This window comes from Prinia subflava, chromosome 1 (genome assembly GCF_021018805.1).
Source record: "Prinia subflava isolate CZ2003 ecotype Zambia chromosome 1, Cam_Psub_1.2, whole genome shotgun sequence".
Classification (NCBI taxonomy): Eukaryota; Metazoa; Chordata; class Aves; order Passeriformes; family Cisticolidae; genus Prinia; species Prinia subflava.
The window spans coordinates 84,030,349-84,044,173 of NC_086247.1; the positions used below are offsets into that span (position 1 = coordinate 84,030,349).

At 43.0% G+C, this 13,825-nt stretch overlaps 1 protein-coding gene and 1 long non-coding RNA gene across 2 annotated transcripts in view; both read left to right on the plus strand.

Annotated features, from left to right (window-relative positions):
* The first annotated feature begins 2,078 nt into the window (after positions 1 to 2,078).
* GMDS (GDP-mannose 4,6-dehydratase) overlaps positions 2,079 to 13,825 on the plus strand; it is a 407,005-nt gene continuing 395,258 nt past the window's right edge. Inside the window, exon 1 of the mRNA XM_063401307.1 lies at positions 2,079 to 2,517. Coding sequence (XP_063257377.1) covers positions 2,386 to 2,517 — 132 coding nt within the window. The 5' untranslated portion in view covers positions 2,079 to 2,385. The remainder of the gene's footprint in view (positions 2,518 to 13,825) is intronic.
* On the plus strand, positions 2,724 to 10,627 carry LOC134552589 (uncharacterized). Its single transcript, XR_010080903.1, has 5 exons — positions 2,724 to 2,852; positions 3,276 to 3,403; positions 4,334 to 4,430; positions 8,847 to 9,040; positions 9,553 to 10,627. It is a non-coding gene; the product is annotated as an uncharacterized LOC134552589 (long non-coding RNA).

The following is a 13,825-nucleotide window of genomic DNA, read 5'->3' on the forward strand; positions in this document are numbered from 1 at the left end:
CTGGGCCACAACTGAGCCTTCAGTCTCTTCTGTAAATGTACTTTGGAAGATTTTGGTGACAGAACAGTCTTTGTGCATTAAACCTGGAATGTGCATGTGCATGCCAGGGGCAGACCTAGCAGGATTATGGTAGCTGGCTAACTGTGTCTGCAACTACTACTGCCAGACTTATAAATGGGACAGAAATTTAAACAAGTTAAAGGGGGCTTTTTGGTGGTGGGTTTTTTTTTTTTTCTTTTCTTTTTTTTTAGCTTCAGTCAGCTGGAACCTGAACTGGGCTACACCCTGTCTGGTTTCACTTGCCTGCTTCTAGTATTACGATTGACCGAAAGTCCAAGTTTGAACCCTGCTAAAGTGTTCTCAGCTAAGTCTGGCTGGGATGCTCCCTTACAAAAGTGACACACAGATTGCAGAGCCTTCTGTTCTGAATCACTCAGGAGTGCAGCCACTGAGCAGCAAGGAGATCTACTGCTCTGAATAGAGGAAGAGCAGGAGGTGTCTGTCACCTGAGAGCAAAACCAAAGCAAAAGGTATTCAGTCAACTGATGTACCTGATTAATCAGACAATTTACGAAAGGCATGAACCAGTTTCTCCCCTCAGTGGAGTGTTTTTGGCAATAACAAGAAGTCAAGGAAAATGCTGCATCTGAAAAATAGTTCTTGTGGGATACTGGATAACTCATGTAGGAAAAATTCTGTTTGGACAAAGTAACTAAAAGAAGGCTCTTAGCTGCACATGCAGGTCCCAGGGATGGAGGCTCCTCTATCATGGTTCCAGGACTTTCTCTGTCAGCTGGACTCACCAGTTTTTTGAGCAGAAGAAGAAAGAAGGCAAGCCAATGAATGGACTGCCAGGGAAAGCTAGAAATGGCAACCTTATCTGGCCACATAAAGGACAATTCTTAAGGCTGTAGCTCGCGCACTGTTTTATGCAGCTCAAATCTAACAGGAGAGTGAATGATGTACGTAAATAAGCAAAGAAAGGAAATTTGCTCCTAACTCCCTCTCATCTCAAATCTTAGGTTTTCAAATAAGGCTTTGTGCCTTATTTCTGGTATATGAAATTCTGAAACTCAGAACTCTTGATATCCTTTTATTCCTCCTGTGTCATTTTAAAACTGAGAAGGTGGCACTCACTTGTGGTGTCCCTCCTCTCTGAATCTGAGACTGTACATCCATAAAGCAAGCACTCAGTGGATGAAGTGATTTTGCACAAGTAGTAGCCAATGTTGCCAACTTGATAAAACTACATGTGCTTGTCGAGAAAAGGCTTCAGAAACAGGAGGCAGAAATGGTAAAAGTGGGATGACATCCTGCAACTAAATAACTATGACATAATACAAATTATCCATGGCACTGCAGACTGTGAGGCTGCAAGAAGGGAATTTAAACCCAGAAAGTGGGGAGCAGCATGCAAGAAAGTGTTCACAATTTGAGAGTACAATTCCATTTGAAGGGCAGGATGCTCCTTGACTCCGTTTTATCACGGGGTTTTTTAATATATTATGGATTTTCAATGATATTGAAAATTTTTTGATCATGCAGCATAATAGTAGAAATATTAACAGTATGATGGCCATCTGCATATGCAAAAGCTCCATCATCCAAACATGCAATGAGGGAACTGATGCGAAATCCTTCACGGAATTCTGCAGCAAATCCCGAGCAGGCACCTTCTTCCTTGTACATAGAGCGACCTGCCGCCTCGGTAAAAGCCGTGCAGGTCCACTGCCTCATCAGAAGAAGAATACGTGTTGTAAATCCCTTTTTCAGAAACCTCTGGTCCGTTTATGACCAAGCGTTTCCAGAGCGGGACCGCCAGCACGGTACCTCGGTGAGTCCTCCGCGCCGCGGGGGGCGCTGTGCGCGGCCGCGCTGCCCTCCCGAGGCGCCGCCGGCGCATCCCGCCGCCCGACACGCGCTCAGGAAGTCGCGCGGCCCCGCTCCTCCTCCTCTTCTTCTTCCTCCTCCTCCTCTTCCTCTCCCTCCCCCTTCGGCCACGCCCCTCGCCGCCTGCTCTCAGCCAATCACCGCGCCAGCTTTCGGTCCCGGCGCGTCTCCGGCCCCTTTAGGGCAGCTCCGGGGCTCCTGATTGGCTGCGGGGCCGAGCGGGCGGTGGGAGCGGTGCCGAGCGCGGGGCGCGCTCCTGGGGCGCGCGGCGGGAGCGCGCCTGAGGGGGGCTGCACCTGCGGCCCCCGCGGGGCGGGGCGGGAGCGCGGGCGGGCGGCGAGCGCGGAAATGTCGCGGCGGCCGGGGCAGCGCAGGTAACCCCGGTGCCGGCAGGCATCCTCCCCTCCGTGCCCGCCCCCAGCGCCGGGAGCCTCGCCCCGGCGGCCGCGCCTCCGCCCCGGGATACCTCCGCACCTGGGACGCGCCCGCCCCAGGATGGCACAGCCCGGGAGGATGGCACAGCCCGCGGCGGAGGAGGCGGGTGGCTGCGCCGCCGCCGCACCGGGAGACGACGGCGAGGAGATGAACGGCAGGAAGGTGGCTCTGATCACCGGCATCACCGGGCAGGTAACGGCGGGGGCTCCCCCCGTTCGAGGGAGAGGGGATGGGATGGGAAGGACCCGCCCCGAGGCGCCCGCGGGCATGGGGCCGGGCATGGCAGAGGGGCGGTGCGGGGTTCGGCGCGGGTCTGCACGGCGCCTTCGCTCCCGCCCGGAGCGCGTCCCTGCGGGTGCGTTCCTAGCCCGGTGCCCGCTTCCTTTCAGCGATGGTGCCGCCGGTTCCGCGCCGGGCTGGAGCTCCCTGTGACAGCCCCCGGCTGGGCCAGAGGCGGACAGACCGCCTCGTGGGTAGGGCTTGTCTGCCCCGGGGGTCTGTGGTGTTCTTCAGCTGGTGTGGATGAGGTGGGTGCAGTGCTTTTATGTCTCGTGTCTGGACTGTCTTATAGTACCAGGAATTCCTGAGAAATCAGCTAAACCTGTACAGAGATGAGGTGTGAAGTGAGCATCGCTGAGAAAGGAGCCGCACCTAGGAAAGGCAGTGCAAGGAGCCAGTGTTGGGATTCTTCATCCTGAAGGTCTGCAGTGGGGAAAGTACCGGTGCAGGGGTGAGGCAGCCAGCGTTGGTTGCGACCTGAGCAGGCGTGTCACTCAGAAAGGGTGTTTGTCACTTGTCACTGTGACACACTGGGCAGCCATGCATTTGCAGTCAGTACCTGCTTTATACTGAAACCTGAATGGATGACAAAAGTGTTTCCCCAGGCCGCTTATTTTGTATTCGTGTATGTTCATTGCAGTCTCCAATTTTTTTGGCTATATTACTCATAGGGATAATGATGCTCTCAGAGTCCTGGTGCTTTGAGCAGAAGGTGCAGGAGAAAGATGGCGTGGAAAGAGACAGAAATCACAATTTCCTTTGGAGCAACTTCTGCATGATGAAAAAAGATATAATGGTGGTGAGTTTTAACCTGGTGAGGTGTGTAGGAGGGTTGATATGTGCAGTTTGTGGCTTGTGTTGCTACACTTCCAGTAGGCAGCTGGGATAGTTGGTTGGACTGTTTGTAAACACAGATATCTGCATTGCTCTGTCTTTGCTGGCAAGTGGGTGCTAAATGAAAAGTTGTCCTGGACATGCTTACTCATATTTGAGGAACATCTTATTTGCAATGTAGATACCTCCCACTACCTGGAAAAATTTGCTCTCTTTGCACGTTGCTTATCTCCAAGAACATGCTGGTACTGAATGAGTTCTGTTTCTTGGAGGGTGTATCTCCTGTGATAGGTATAACTTTTTAAGTAAGTAATGTGTAGTAGCCATTAAGGCTCAGTTTGGAATCCCAGTGGAACAGCATTTTTTCTTTATGGCTTGCATTTTAGTCAGTGACGGCTTCATACATGGAAGAACTTCTTCCCCTTTGACTGTGACTTATCCTGGTATGCTTGCAGATCCACTGCAAGGTACTGGTGTGGATTGTTGAGAAGTCCATGAGCACTGTGAAAAAGTGTGTGTCAAAACAAACATGTTGCTCTTTTACTCTGAGACAGTCAATGCTGTCTCTCTTTTCCTTTTATAGTGGAAGAACCAGTGGGTTCTTTGTGAGGGAGTAAATCCAGAGACTAGCTTTTCATCTACTGTCTGAGGGAACCTGCACTGTGCTTTGAGCACTCACCTGCTGCTTGTGTTTGGCCTCATTATGCCTGCTCTTGTGTGTTCTTGGCACAATTTTTGGTCCACGTTCTTCCCATGGCTTAGAAGCTGTCTGCCAACAGCAGGCTGGGGAGAGCCCTCCGAGTGGCTGTCTGACCAGGAGATGTAACTATGTCTGAGAAGAGATAAAACTGATGATCTCTGTGTACTAACGCCTTTGCTTGATGTTCATTTCTAGCAAGAGCACAGTCAGAGCTTTCCCAAGGACTCCTTTGGTGCTGTGTGGAAAGTCTTCCAGGTTTTTGGCAGAAGTACGTTTCTCTTCATCAAAGATAGTAAGTTAGAGGCCTGTAGCTACAACACCATGATTCTTTCAGTACTGTGTTCTCTATATTAGTCTGTTTTCAAAGCAGCTCTTCCTTCTTAGCTTAACTTTTGACAGGAATATTTATCATGTGGAGAACCAGAGCTAGGAAGTTCTCCATAATTTTGAGATCTGCTGCCAGGATTCCTGGTCCATCTATTTTCTTAGATGAATTTTACAGGAAGTCACCATACTACTTGCTCCTTATCCCTATTTGAAGAGACCTCATGTGGAAATGAGAGACTTGGATTTTGTTTCTTGTGTGAGAAAAGCAGACTTGCATCTCCCTGTCCCTGAAGAAACAGAACAATATGTTTTTAATCTTAGTTGCTATGTGTAAAATGGACAAATACGCTGAAGTGGAAGCTAGACCTTAGGCTTTGTCTTTTGCAGGCAATTATTTTAACTGTGTTAAAAGAGTGTTGGTTGATTGACATTCTTCCTTTAACTGATGCTCTTTCAAAGTGGGAGATAAAGGCTTGGATCTCTTTAGACTGAAGGTGGTGTAGAACAGAATTGGGTGGTAAACTCCCCTTACTTAAACTGTGCCCTTTCAACTACAGCAAAAAGTGAGCTGGCACAGTTGTATTGTATAAGGAACTGCTTTTGTTTGTGTGTGGCCACTGTACTCTGAGAGTGTTTGCTGAAGTAATGTCCTGTAGGGCCTGGCACATAAGGGTAGGTGAAAGATAAGTACTGAGCTGGATGTGGACCATGACAGTTTTGAGCAGTTGTGCAGTAGGGCTTTTATTGTTAGAGTACCCTCAAGCCCTGCTTGAACAGTAGCAGCCCTTCCTGAGTTGAGATGATGCCAGAGCAAGTGTGCTTAATCATAGTGTTCAAAAGAGAGAATTCATTATTTTTCAGAACTTCTGTGAACATGTGGATTGTTCATCTTTTCCACTGACAAAAATTGAGGTTTTCTTTCTACGATGGGGAAAGAGTTGAGCTCAGATAGAATTATACTTTGATAATGGAGCATTTGACTGATGATGCAGCTTTTGACAGAAACATAACATAGAGGTATGGCACAACTGAAACTTCTGATTAAGGGACTTTTAATGGGGGTGATGAGAATTTACAGAATGCCAGAGAAAGATGGGCTGTCTGCACAAGTTTTTCTGTTTAGTGAGAGAGTGGAGGCACATGCCATTTGGCAGCTTAACTGCACCAGTTAATGAAATCAGTTCTGGTGACTTGCTTGTCTTCTAGATAGAGGACATTTAGAGGACAGGTATCTGCAAGGGTGAATGTGTTACTGATAGGAAGGTGAGTTTGACCTTTGGCCAAATAACAGGAGGAATTTGCTGTATGCATGGTGAAGCCACAAAGGAGAGCAAATTTTATAATTGTATGATCAGGGCTTAAATGACATTCTGGCTCCAAGGGCTGAACCTTAGTTTCTATTAAATCAAAGCAGATATATCAACCTCTACCAGTTCTGCATTTGCCCTTGGAGTTATGGTGAAATCAGTATCATTGTACCACTTGCGTTGCTGATAAGAGACTTCAAGCATGTAGGCAGCGGTGTTATATACTCCTTTTGCAGTATTGAGGTTTTTCTTATCTTTCTCATACCACAGCAGTGGGATGAACCACATTTCACTGTTTTGCTAAAATGACTTCCAGGGTGAGGCAGTTGCTGTGGTTAGATGGATGAAACATTTCTGAAGTGTTACGTAGGTATTGGTCCGCTGGCAGACTAGTTGTGAGTAATGCATAGCACTTTTTTCTTCGTTTAAAGAGAAGTATTTTAAATTAAACAGGCCTGTTGTGTGTGTTTAAATGAAAATACTTCTTTAAAAAATCTCTAACAGCTTGAACATGACTTGCTTTAAGAGTGTTTTCACAATGCAAAATGAACATGCTGGACTTTTCAGACCTTGGTAACTTGAAGAGTTACTCTGTAAAAATGGGAGTTTTGAATCAAATTCTAGTAGTATTAACAATGTAATTTTAGATGTGCAAACATGGCTTGTTGCTTATATCAGGAAGCTACTAAAGCAGTACATTTTTAAGGCATTGTTTTCTAGATCTTGTAACTAAGTATCTGTTAAAATTGCATTTAAATATCTATTTAGATTGTCTGATTGCACTGCAGTCAGTCAGATTGACTTTCTTATACTGATACTTGTAGAAATATTCAGATATTTGACCTCTTGGAGAAGTACCAAGAAAAAATGTCTGAGCCTAGCTATGAGGTTATATGTTGATGTTTCTACTTTTCCCACTTGGCCCCTGGATTATGAGCAGTAAATAATATCTGTCTGAATCTGGTGCAGTAAGGTAGACCAAGATAGCTCAGCAGGCGCTTCAAAGCTCAGTTTTGTAGGAAGCAATGCATTAGAGCTCAGTGTCAGTACATGCCCTGAGGCTACTGCAAACTGTAGATGAAGGGAGCAGTTGTGTCTCTGCCTTGTGAGAGTTCTTACAGCAGCAATATCAGCCTCAGCCTCTGCTTCTTTGCCTGCAGCTCTGTCAAATACAGCTTCCATTTGGCAAAACTTGAGGCAGCAACCTCAGAACTTCCAACCAAGCCTGAAGAGAGCGTAAAGCTTGGGGTCTGCCTCTCTCTTTGGTATGGGAAGTTCAGTTGCTCACTGCCTTTGCTATTCCTCTAACACACCAAACCCTTGTACATGTGTACTTGCAAGTTTCATGCCACAGTTACACTTCACAGTTTGAAAGTGTTAACTGTGTCAAGAGAGGGGGAAAGATACTGAGAAGGCAAGATTTGCTGTTGTAAATTGAACTCAAGTTGTTTGGTTTTTTAAAATTTGGCTGTTGAGATGAAACTGAGCAAGACAGACTCAGTGGGGCAAAGTACAGTAATAACAGAACCTGAGTCATTGCTTAGTATTAAAAAAAAACCCTGAAATGAGTAGCTGGTATAGAGTCACATACTAAAAAACTCTTTAATACTCTGTGGCTAAAATAAAATAAATTTTACATGGAGAAGAGTTGTAGAGGAAACAGTTGAACAATGTTTTTGAAAGCTTCTTTCAGTATTGTGATCAAATGGTGAAGTGGGAATCTGTGTCACTGGAGAAGGTGTATATATCTGAAAAACAGATGTAGAGAAACATTATAGCCTGTTGTACCAGAGACAGAATGTTGGTTTGCCGGGAGAAGGATAAAATCGAAGGGATTGGTTTTTTCACATTGAAATAGGAGGATAATCTTTGCTGAAACTGCCTAAAGGTAAATATTAGCATTGCTGCCTTCTCATTAAAACAAATAGTCTTGGTTTCTGAGTAAAGCTAAATATTAGTATTGCTTCCTGTTCATTTAAACAAATATTGTCTTGGTTGAAGTCAAGTACTCTATTTCAGTTTCTGTCTCTTAAGTAGCCAAGAGTTGTGTTGAGTGAGGATTTCACATGCATTGAATATCCTTATCATAGTCTGAGGATGCAGAGATGTAGGAACACTCAATTTGGCCACAAACTTAAGTGCAAGAAACTTCTTTTAAACTTGGGCAGGTATGTGTTGTTTTAGGGTGGTTTTTACTGGATTGTTTTGTTTTAAATGATGAGAGTGTCAAAGACCAGAAGAAACTGCCTATAGAAGTTGAGTGTCTGTCCCTGGAGGTACCCAAACCAAACTGGACACAGCCCTAGGCAACCTGCGCTTGTTAACTCTGTCTTCAGCAGGATCTTGAACTGCACAAAAATCCCTTTCAATTTAAGATTGTATGATATTATGAGCATTTTCACAGGATTGGAACACCTGCAGTTTGTGACAAGATGGCATAAGGGACTTGTTGAAAATAATTTGCAGCAAATGAATAGTGACTCTGGCATGAAACTTAAGCTTTCTTAAAATATAATTCCAGGTATTTTCCTTTTAAAGGATATAAATAAGAGGTGCTGCTATTGATTGTCATCCAAAACTCTTGAGGAAAAGGTATTTTACTCAGTATAAAGTAGTATAACAAATACTGAAATGGGAGACTAGAATATTTTCTGAAACCAAAGATCTTATTCAGATCCTATTTCTGAACCACAGATGCTTGAATTTTGATTGCCTTGACTCCCTTTTGGAGAAAGGAGGGCTACTAGATAGACTAATTCAACTTCTGCATTTATAGCCATTTGTAAATACATGGTTCAATGCTTTACTCTTTCGTATGGTTTTATACTCAGCACCAGATTGACAGGGCTTTTGTCTTTTTCTAAAACTGGGAGTCCAGGACTTTGGTTGCTCTCTGTGCCTGCTTGGGGGAGCCCATCTGTAGTCCACTGACTTTCAGAATAATGCAGTTAGTGATGGCATTTGAACATAAGTTATCTAGAAGATATTCACAACAAAAGATATTGCTGATATAGGATTAGCTCATGTGTGCCTTGATGTATTAACTTCCTTTTTTTCTTTCCACCTTTGTGCAGCTTTGCTCAGTGTTTGTGACTGCCAGTGAAGTCTGTTCTTTAGTTGTGTACTGGAGAGGGAAGTTCTGGTAGCCTGGCTCAGCTAGCAGGCTTTCAGTTTGAGGACCAGTGCAGGCAGTGTGATTCCTGTGTTTGAACATGAGGTATGCAGGATGTGGATCCAAAAACGTTGAGAACAGCAAGTGAATCATAAGGTACTGTATACTGTAATGTGTACCTGCTGTGAACGTAGATAAAATACTGAAAGTATCTCAGGAAAGAGAAGATGCTGCAGTTCATGTTAATGGTGCTGAGGTATGAAACAGATCTACACATGGTAATGAAACAGGGTTTGGGAAGATGACTTTCTCCAGGCAACATTTCTCATGACATTTTCTGATGCTGTGATTAGGGGGCTATTTGCCACTACTGCCTGGACTGACAGTCCAGGAGAACAGAATACCCTGTTGCCAGCAGCATGCAGCGTCTTTAATCTTTAATTGTTTGGAGATTTTTAAATTTAATTGAGACTGGTGACTGCTGGCATAGACAGAACCTGTATTTCTTTATTTCCTAGAGTTTTAAAGAGCCGAAGCCTCCTCTCTTTTATGTATCTACAGCCAATCCAGTCTGAATAGAGAACTCTTGTAAAAATCTTTTCCCTGTGACTTGATCTTCTGCCACTAAATTTTGGTCTTTTTTTTTCCCCTCTGATTATCTCTTTCAGATCCTTTTGTCTGTTGAGGTTTCTGCACAAGGGAGTCGGTTTCTTAGAAAATAGATAGCTATGCAGAAGGGCAAGGAAAAATGGAGTACTTCAACCTGCTGATGGCCTATGTGAGAAACACATCAAAAGCTACCACTGTGGTCCTTATAAATAATAAATAAAAGGTTGAATAAAAGGCTTTTCAGTGCAGTTGTGATACTGGTGTTCATCCTAGTGGTGCTTCCTGTTGCTCATACCTTGTCTTTGAGGAGTACCAAGGCTGGGTTTCTTTGAACTTACCTGTGCTTTCATTCAGTTTGGGAGGCAGGAGGTGCTTTCTTTCTCTTGGCAGTTCCTAGCAACCTTATCCCAACTTCTTCAGACTTCTGGGTCTGGAATAGAGTCCTGATTAAGTGACTGTTCTTACAAGCTTGTCAGCTCAGTTTCTCTGAAGCTGTCGCAGCACAACTCAGGCTTATTTTGGAAAGCACAGCTTCCTTGAAGGGCTGGGTGGATGACAGCACAAGAGCAAGGCGGCAGTGTGGTCGATGTCCAGCTTCCTCTTCACAGGTGTTCTCTCTTGCTCTAAATCTCTTCTTGCTACTTGGGTTGCTTTTTAGCCAAGTGAGCAAAATAAAAAGATTTTCTTTCTCTTAAATATTTTTGTCACCTCCTGCCTTTTTCATATAAATACACTGATCGTTTTTTCAGAACCTCAGCTAAGGAATTTCTTTGGGTCATATGTATGTGATCTGGGGGATGCAGTTATGTCCAAGTTTTTCAGTTAAGCAAAACCGTAGGAGGTGAGGTGAAAGAGTGGAATTCTCTCCAGTTTCCTGTTTCTATTACTGCAAAGTCCTTACGGCTTGTTCCTTTTGAGGGTGTTCACCAGCTTTACAACCTAAATCCACAATGAGGCTTTTGTAAAGCCTGCCAAACGAATTGATCTGAACTGGCTTATCTTTTGTCACCTGTGCTTTTCACATGTGTTAAGCAACTGAACTTCCTCATATGGAACTTGAATGTTGTAACAATTTTAATTTAGTCACAAATACACACAAATCAGTATACCCAAGGAAGGCTTCCTTCTTCAGGAGTATTTCTTGTTAAAGTCTCATTTTTATTTTTTTTTTAATCTAATGGGAAACATGAACTTTTCCTTGGAACTTAGTGTCATCTGACGGTAAGCAAATTAAGTCTAAAAAACACATCTATTGACTGTGGTATGGTTGCAATTAGTTCAGTGATCAGTGCCATTGAAGGGCGTTAGATCCTGTGTACCCTGTGACTACTCCATTTTGATGAATAATGCTACATTTGCATTGTGCAGTCAAAGTTACTTGTGATATTGTCAGCTATTTCATTACAATGCTCAGCTAAGCACACTGGTCCAACAGGTATGGTATGTCAGCTGCATAGATATGCTTGCCTTGGATGTGGAGTGCCATAGATCTTGGCCTTTTGCAAAGACTGTCCAGGTAGATAAACTAGCTTGTGCTGCATTTGCCAGACTTGAACCCCTTTGCAATAGCAGGAAAAAATATGCTTGTTCTAGAAAAATCTGGCTAACCACTAAATCTAGCAAGATATAGTTAAATTTTAGGAAATGTTTCTGCAGGGTTTTGCTTCAGCTGTCATTTGACCAATTTACTGCTGCTTGGAAGTTCTTCTCAAAGGAGAATTCCTACAGCCTGTGTGGTGAATTCTAATGCAGAAGGAAAAAATTATACCATGTTAAGTGTCTAGTTGAGTGCTTTTTGTGTAATGAGAAGATTGGAGGCACACAGTTTGTGGTGATTGGGAATGGGGGCTGCGGCCCAGCCTCATCCCTGATAGGCTACAACTGTGTAGGGCAGGTGAACAGTATTGAAGGTAATGAAACGTGGAGTGCTGAGGTGTACTGACCAATCACAGAAGGGTAGAGAGGGCACACAGGTGTAATGCATATAAGAAGAATAGTATAAAAAGTTGTACTGAAGACTAACAAAGTGCTGAAGCCTTCTCCAGTGTCAGTCGTACTGCCTCCATCAGAAGATGCCTTGTTTCTGCTGCACGTCTGACACCTGCACAGCGATTAAAGAGGTGCCTCTTGAATATGCCTCAGGTAAGTGGTAACTGTTCCTGTGTATTCAGAGGTACTCTGAGGTAGCATGTCACTATACTGCAAAGGAAGCCTTAAACTCCCAATCCCCAATTTAGAATACAGTAGATGGTTCTTTTGTGTGTATCCTAGATTGTCTGAACCTGTGCCAAAAGTACCTTGAAGACATTTGCCACTTTAGGAATGGAAATAAGCCTTTCCCAAGGCATATAGATTGGTATACATGTCTTACAGAAAACAAAACCCAAAGTCAAGAAGAAAATAATTCTAACTGCTCCTATATGTACTTTCCCCTCTCCTTTTTTCCTGAGTTTTGTGTTTCTAGTTTGATATGCTGCACTTCCTTCTGACTGTGACTCTAAGTCTTCCTGTAGACTTCTACTGGTGCTATTCTGGAACTGGGTAGCAATATCTGACTGTTAACGTTGCTACTTGTCAAACTACTGGCCTGCTGTCAGGAGTGTGGTTATTTTGTTTATTTTTTTTTTCCTTAGCATTTGCTTAGTCAGTGAAGAATCTATTCAGATGCATTAGCAGTGGGTGGCTTCATCAATGATACTGGTGCTGACCCATAGCTTCCTCTTAAATGAGATTTCTCTGTTGAAAGGATAAGAAACAGACACTATATCTTTGGCTGCTGATTGTTGTCCTTGCCTTTTTTAGCCGTGATATCCTTTCTAAGAGTGTAAACATTACTGTGGAGCAGGTTTGGTTTTGAAAGCTGAAATTTCTGGCTATACTGTCTGGATTTCATACAGCTAAATAATTGTGGTTTTGATGTCAATGTAATTCTTTCCATGATTGCACAGTAATAGTCTGTAGATGTATTCCTGCCAAAATTTAGCATGCTGTTTGCCTCTGAAGTTAAATACTATTAAAATACTACAAGATAAACAGTACAAAAGCAATACAGAACTCTTCAAGCCTGCATGCAAAATACTGTACTCTTCCATCTTCTAGGTGTCTCTTTGAGGTCTCTCTGCTCCATGGGAATGCTTAAAAAAGTACATCTGTGAAGCTTCTTTGTGGTGCTGATTTGACTATTACTGGTCAAGCATTGCTCTGCTGAAGCCCAAGCCTGGTCTGTGTGAGCGGACCTTTACAGCCTCTTTGCCAAAAAGTGGTTTTGCTCACCTTAGTGTTTGCAATGGTACTGGAAGCTGCTGTTCCAGAATCTCACTGCTCTTTGAAAAGCAGTGGGGACTCTGTGGTTGTAGATCTGCAGGCTCAGTAAAATATGTAATTTTATTTTTGAAAACAAAATAAAGTTGGAGAATTATTCTGATATGTGAAGGCAAGGAAGTTGCAAAGACTAAGAGTTAAACTTTGCTTTATGCCTTTGCTAGTCAATTTTAGGAAAACAGTCATAGTTGCAGCTGATCAGTGACTGAAGAATTGTAACACTGTGGTTTTGCTTCATGTGTTTAATTTCTTGTGGATTAAATGTTTCTATGTTTTTATTACAGCAATTTATAGTTGAATATATAGTGTAACTGTTTAAGTCCTTTTTCTGCATTTTAAAGTAAGAAAAGGATTTTTGACTAACTTGAGAGATTTTCATTTTTCAAGAATAAAATAAGAATCTTATGACTGACTGTGTCTCCAAAATGATACTTGCTGTATTTTTATTGGTATTATCCTTAGGTTTTCACATTCTACTATTTATGCTGGATCACTGTTTAGTCATGTTATAGGAGCCATCTTTGTAGAAATGTATTATTATGCTGCCTTTTTGGATTTGTGAAGTCTTGCTAGAATTTCAAATAATTTCATTGCCTATAGCCTTGCTTGTTTAGCATTAGGAGAGATCAGATTTTTTCTTAATATTGGAGAGTATCTCAAATGGCGAAATACTAATTGCTAATTACTTTTAAAGTGCAATTCAGCTTTATCATACACAAACTCAGTTTTCATCGTATTCAGGAATCTCACATGTGTCTGTTGATCAGTTAAGGACAAGTGCAACACAGGTTGGCAAATTGAAAGCAAATTCAAAACTACAGAAATTCCCTAATGATGCCGTGGTTTTGTTTTTGATAAATTGAGAGAACTGTAATATGATGGTTTAAGTTATTTTTAGAAGACATGAGGGTGTGTAAAGCAGGAAATAAGAGTGTGCACATGCATTTGAAATACATTAACTGATGGGGAAGCTGTGTGACAAGTCCTTACAGTGGTGACCATACACCTTAC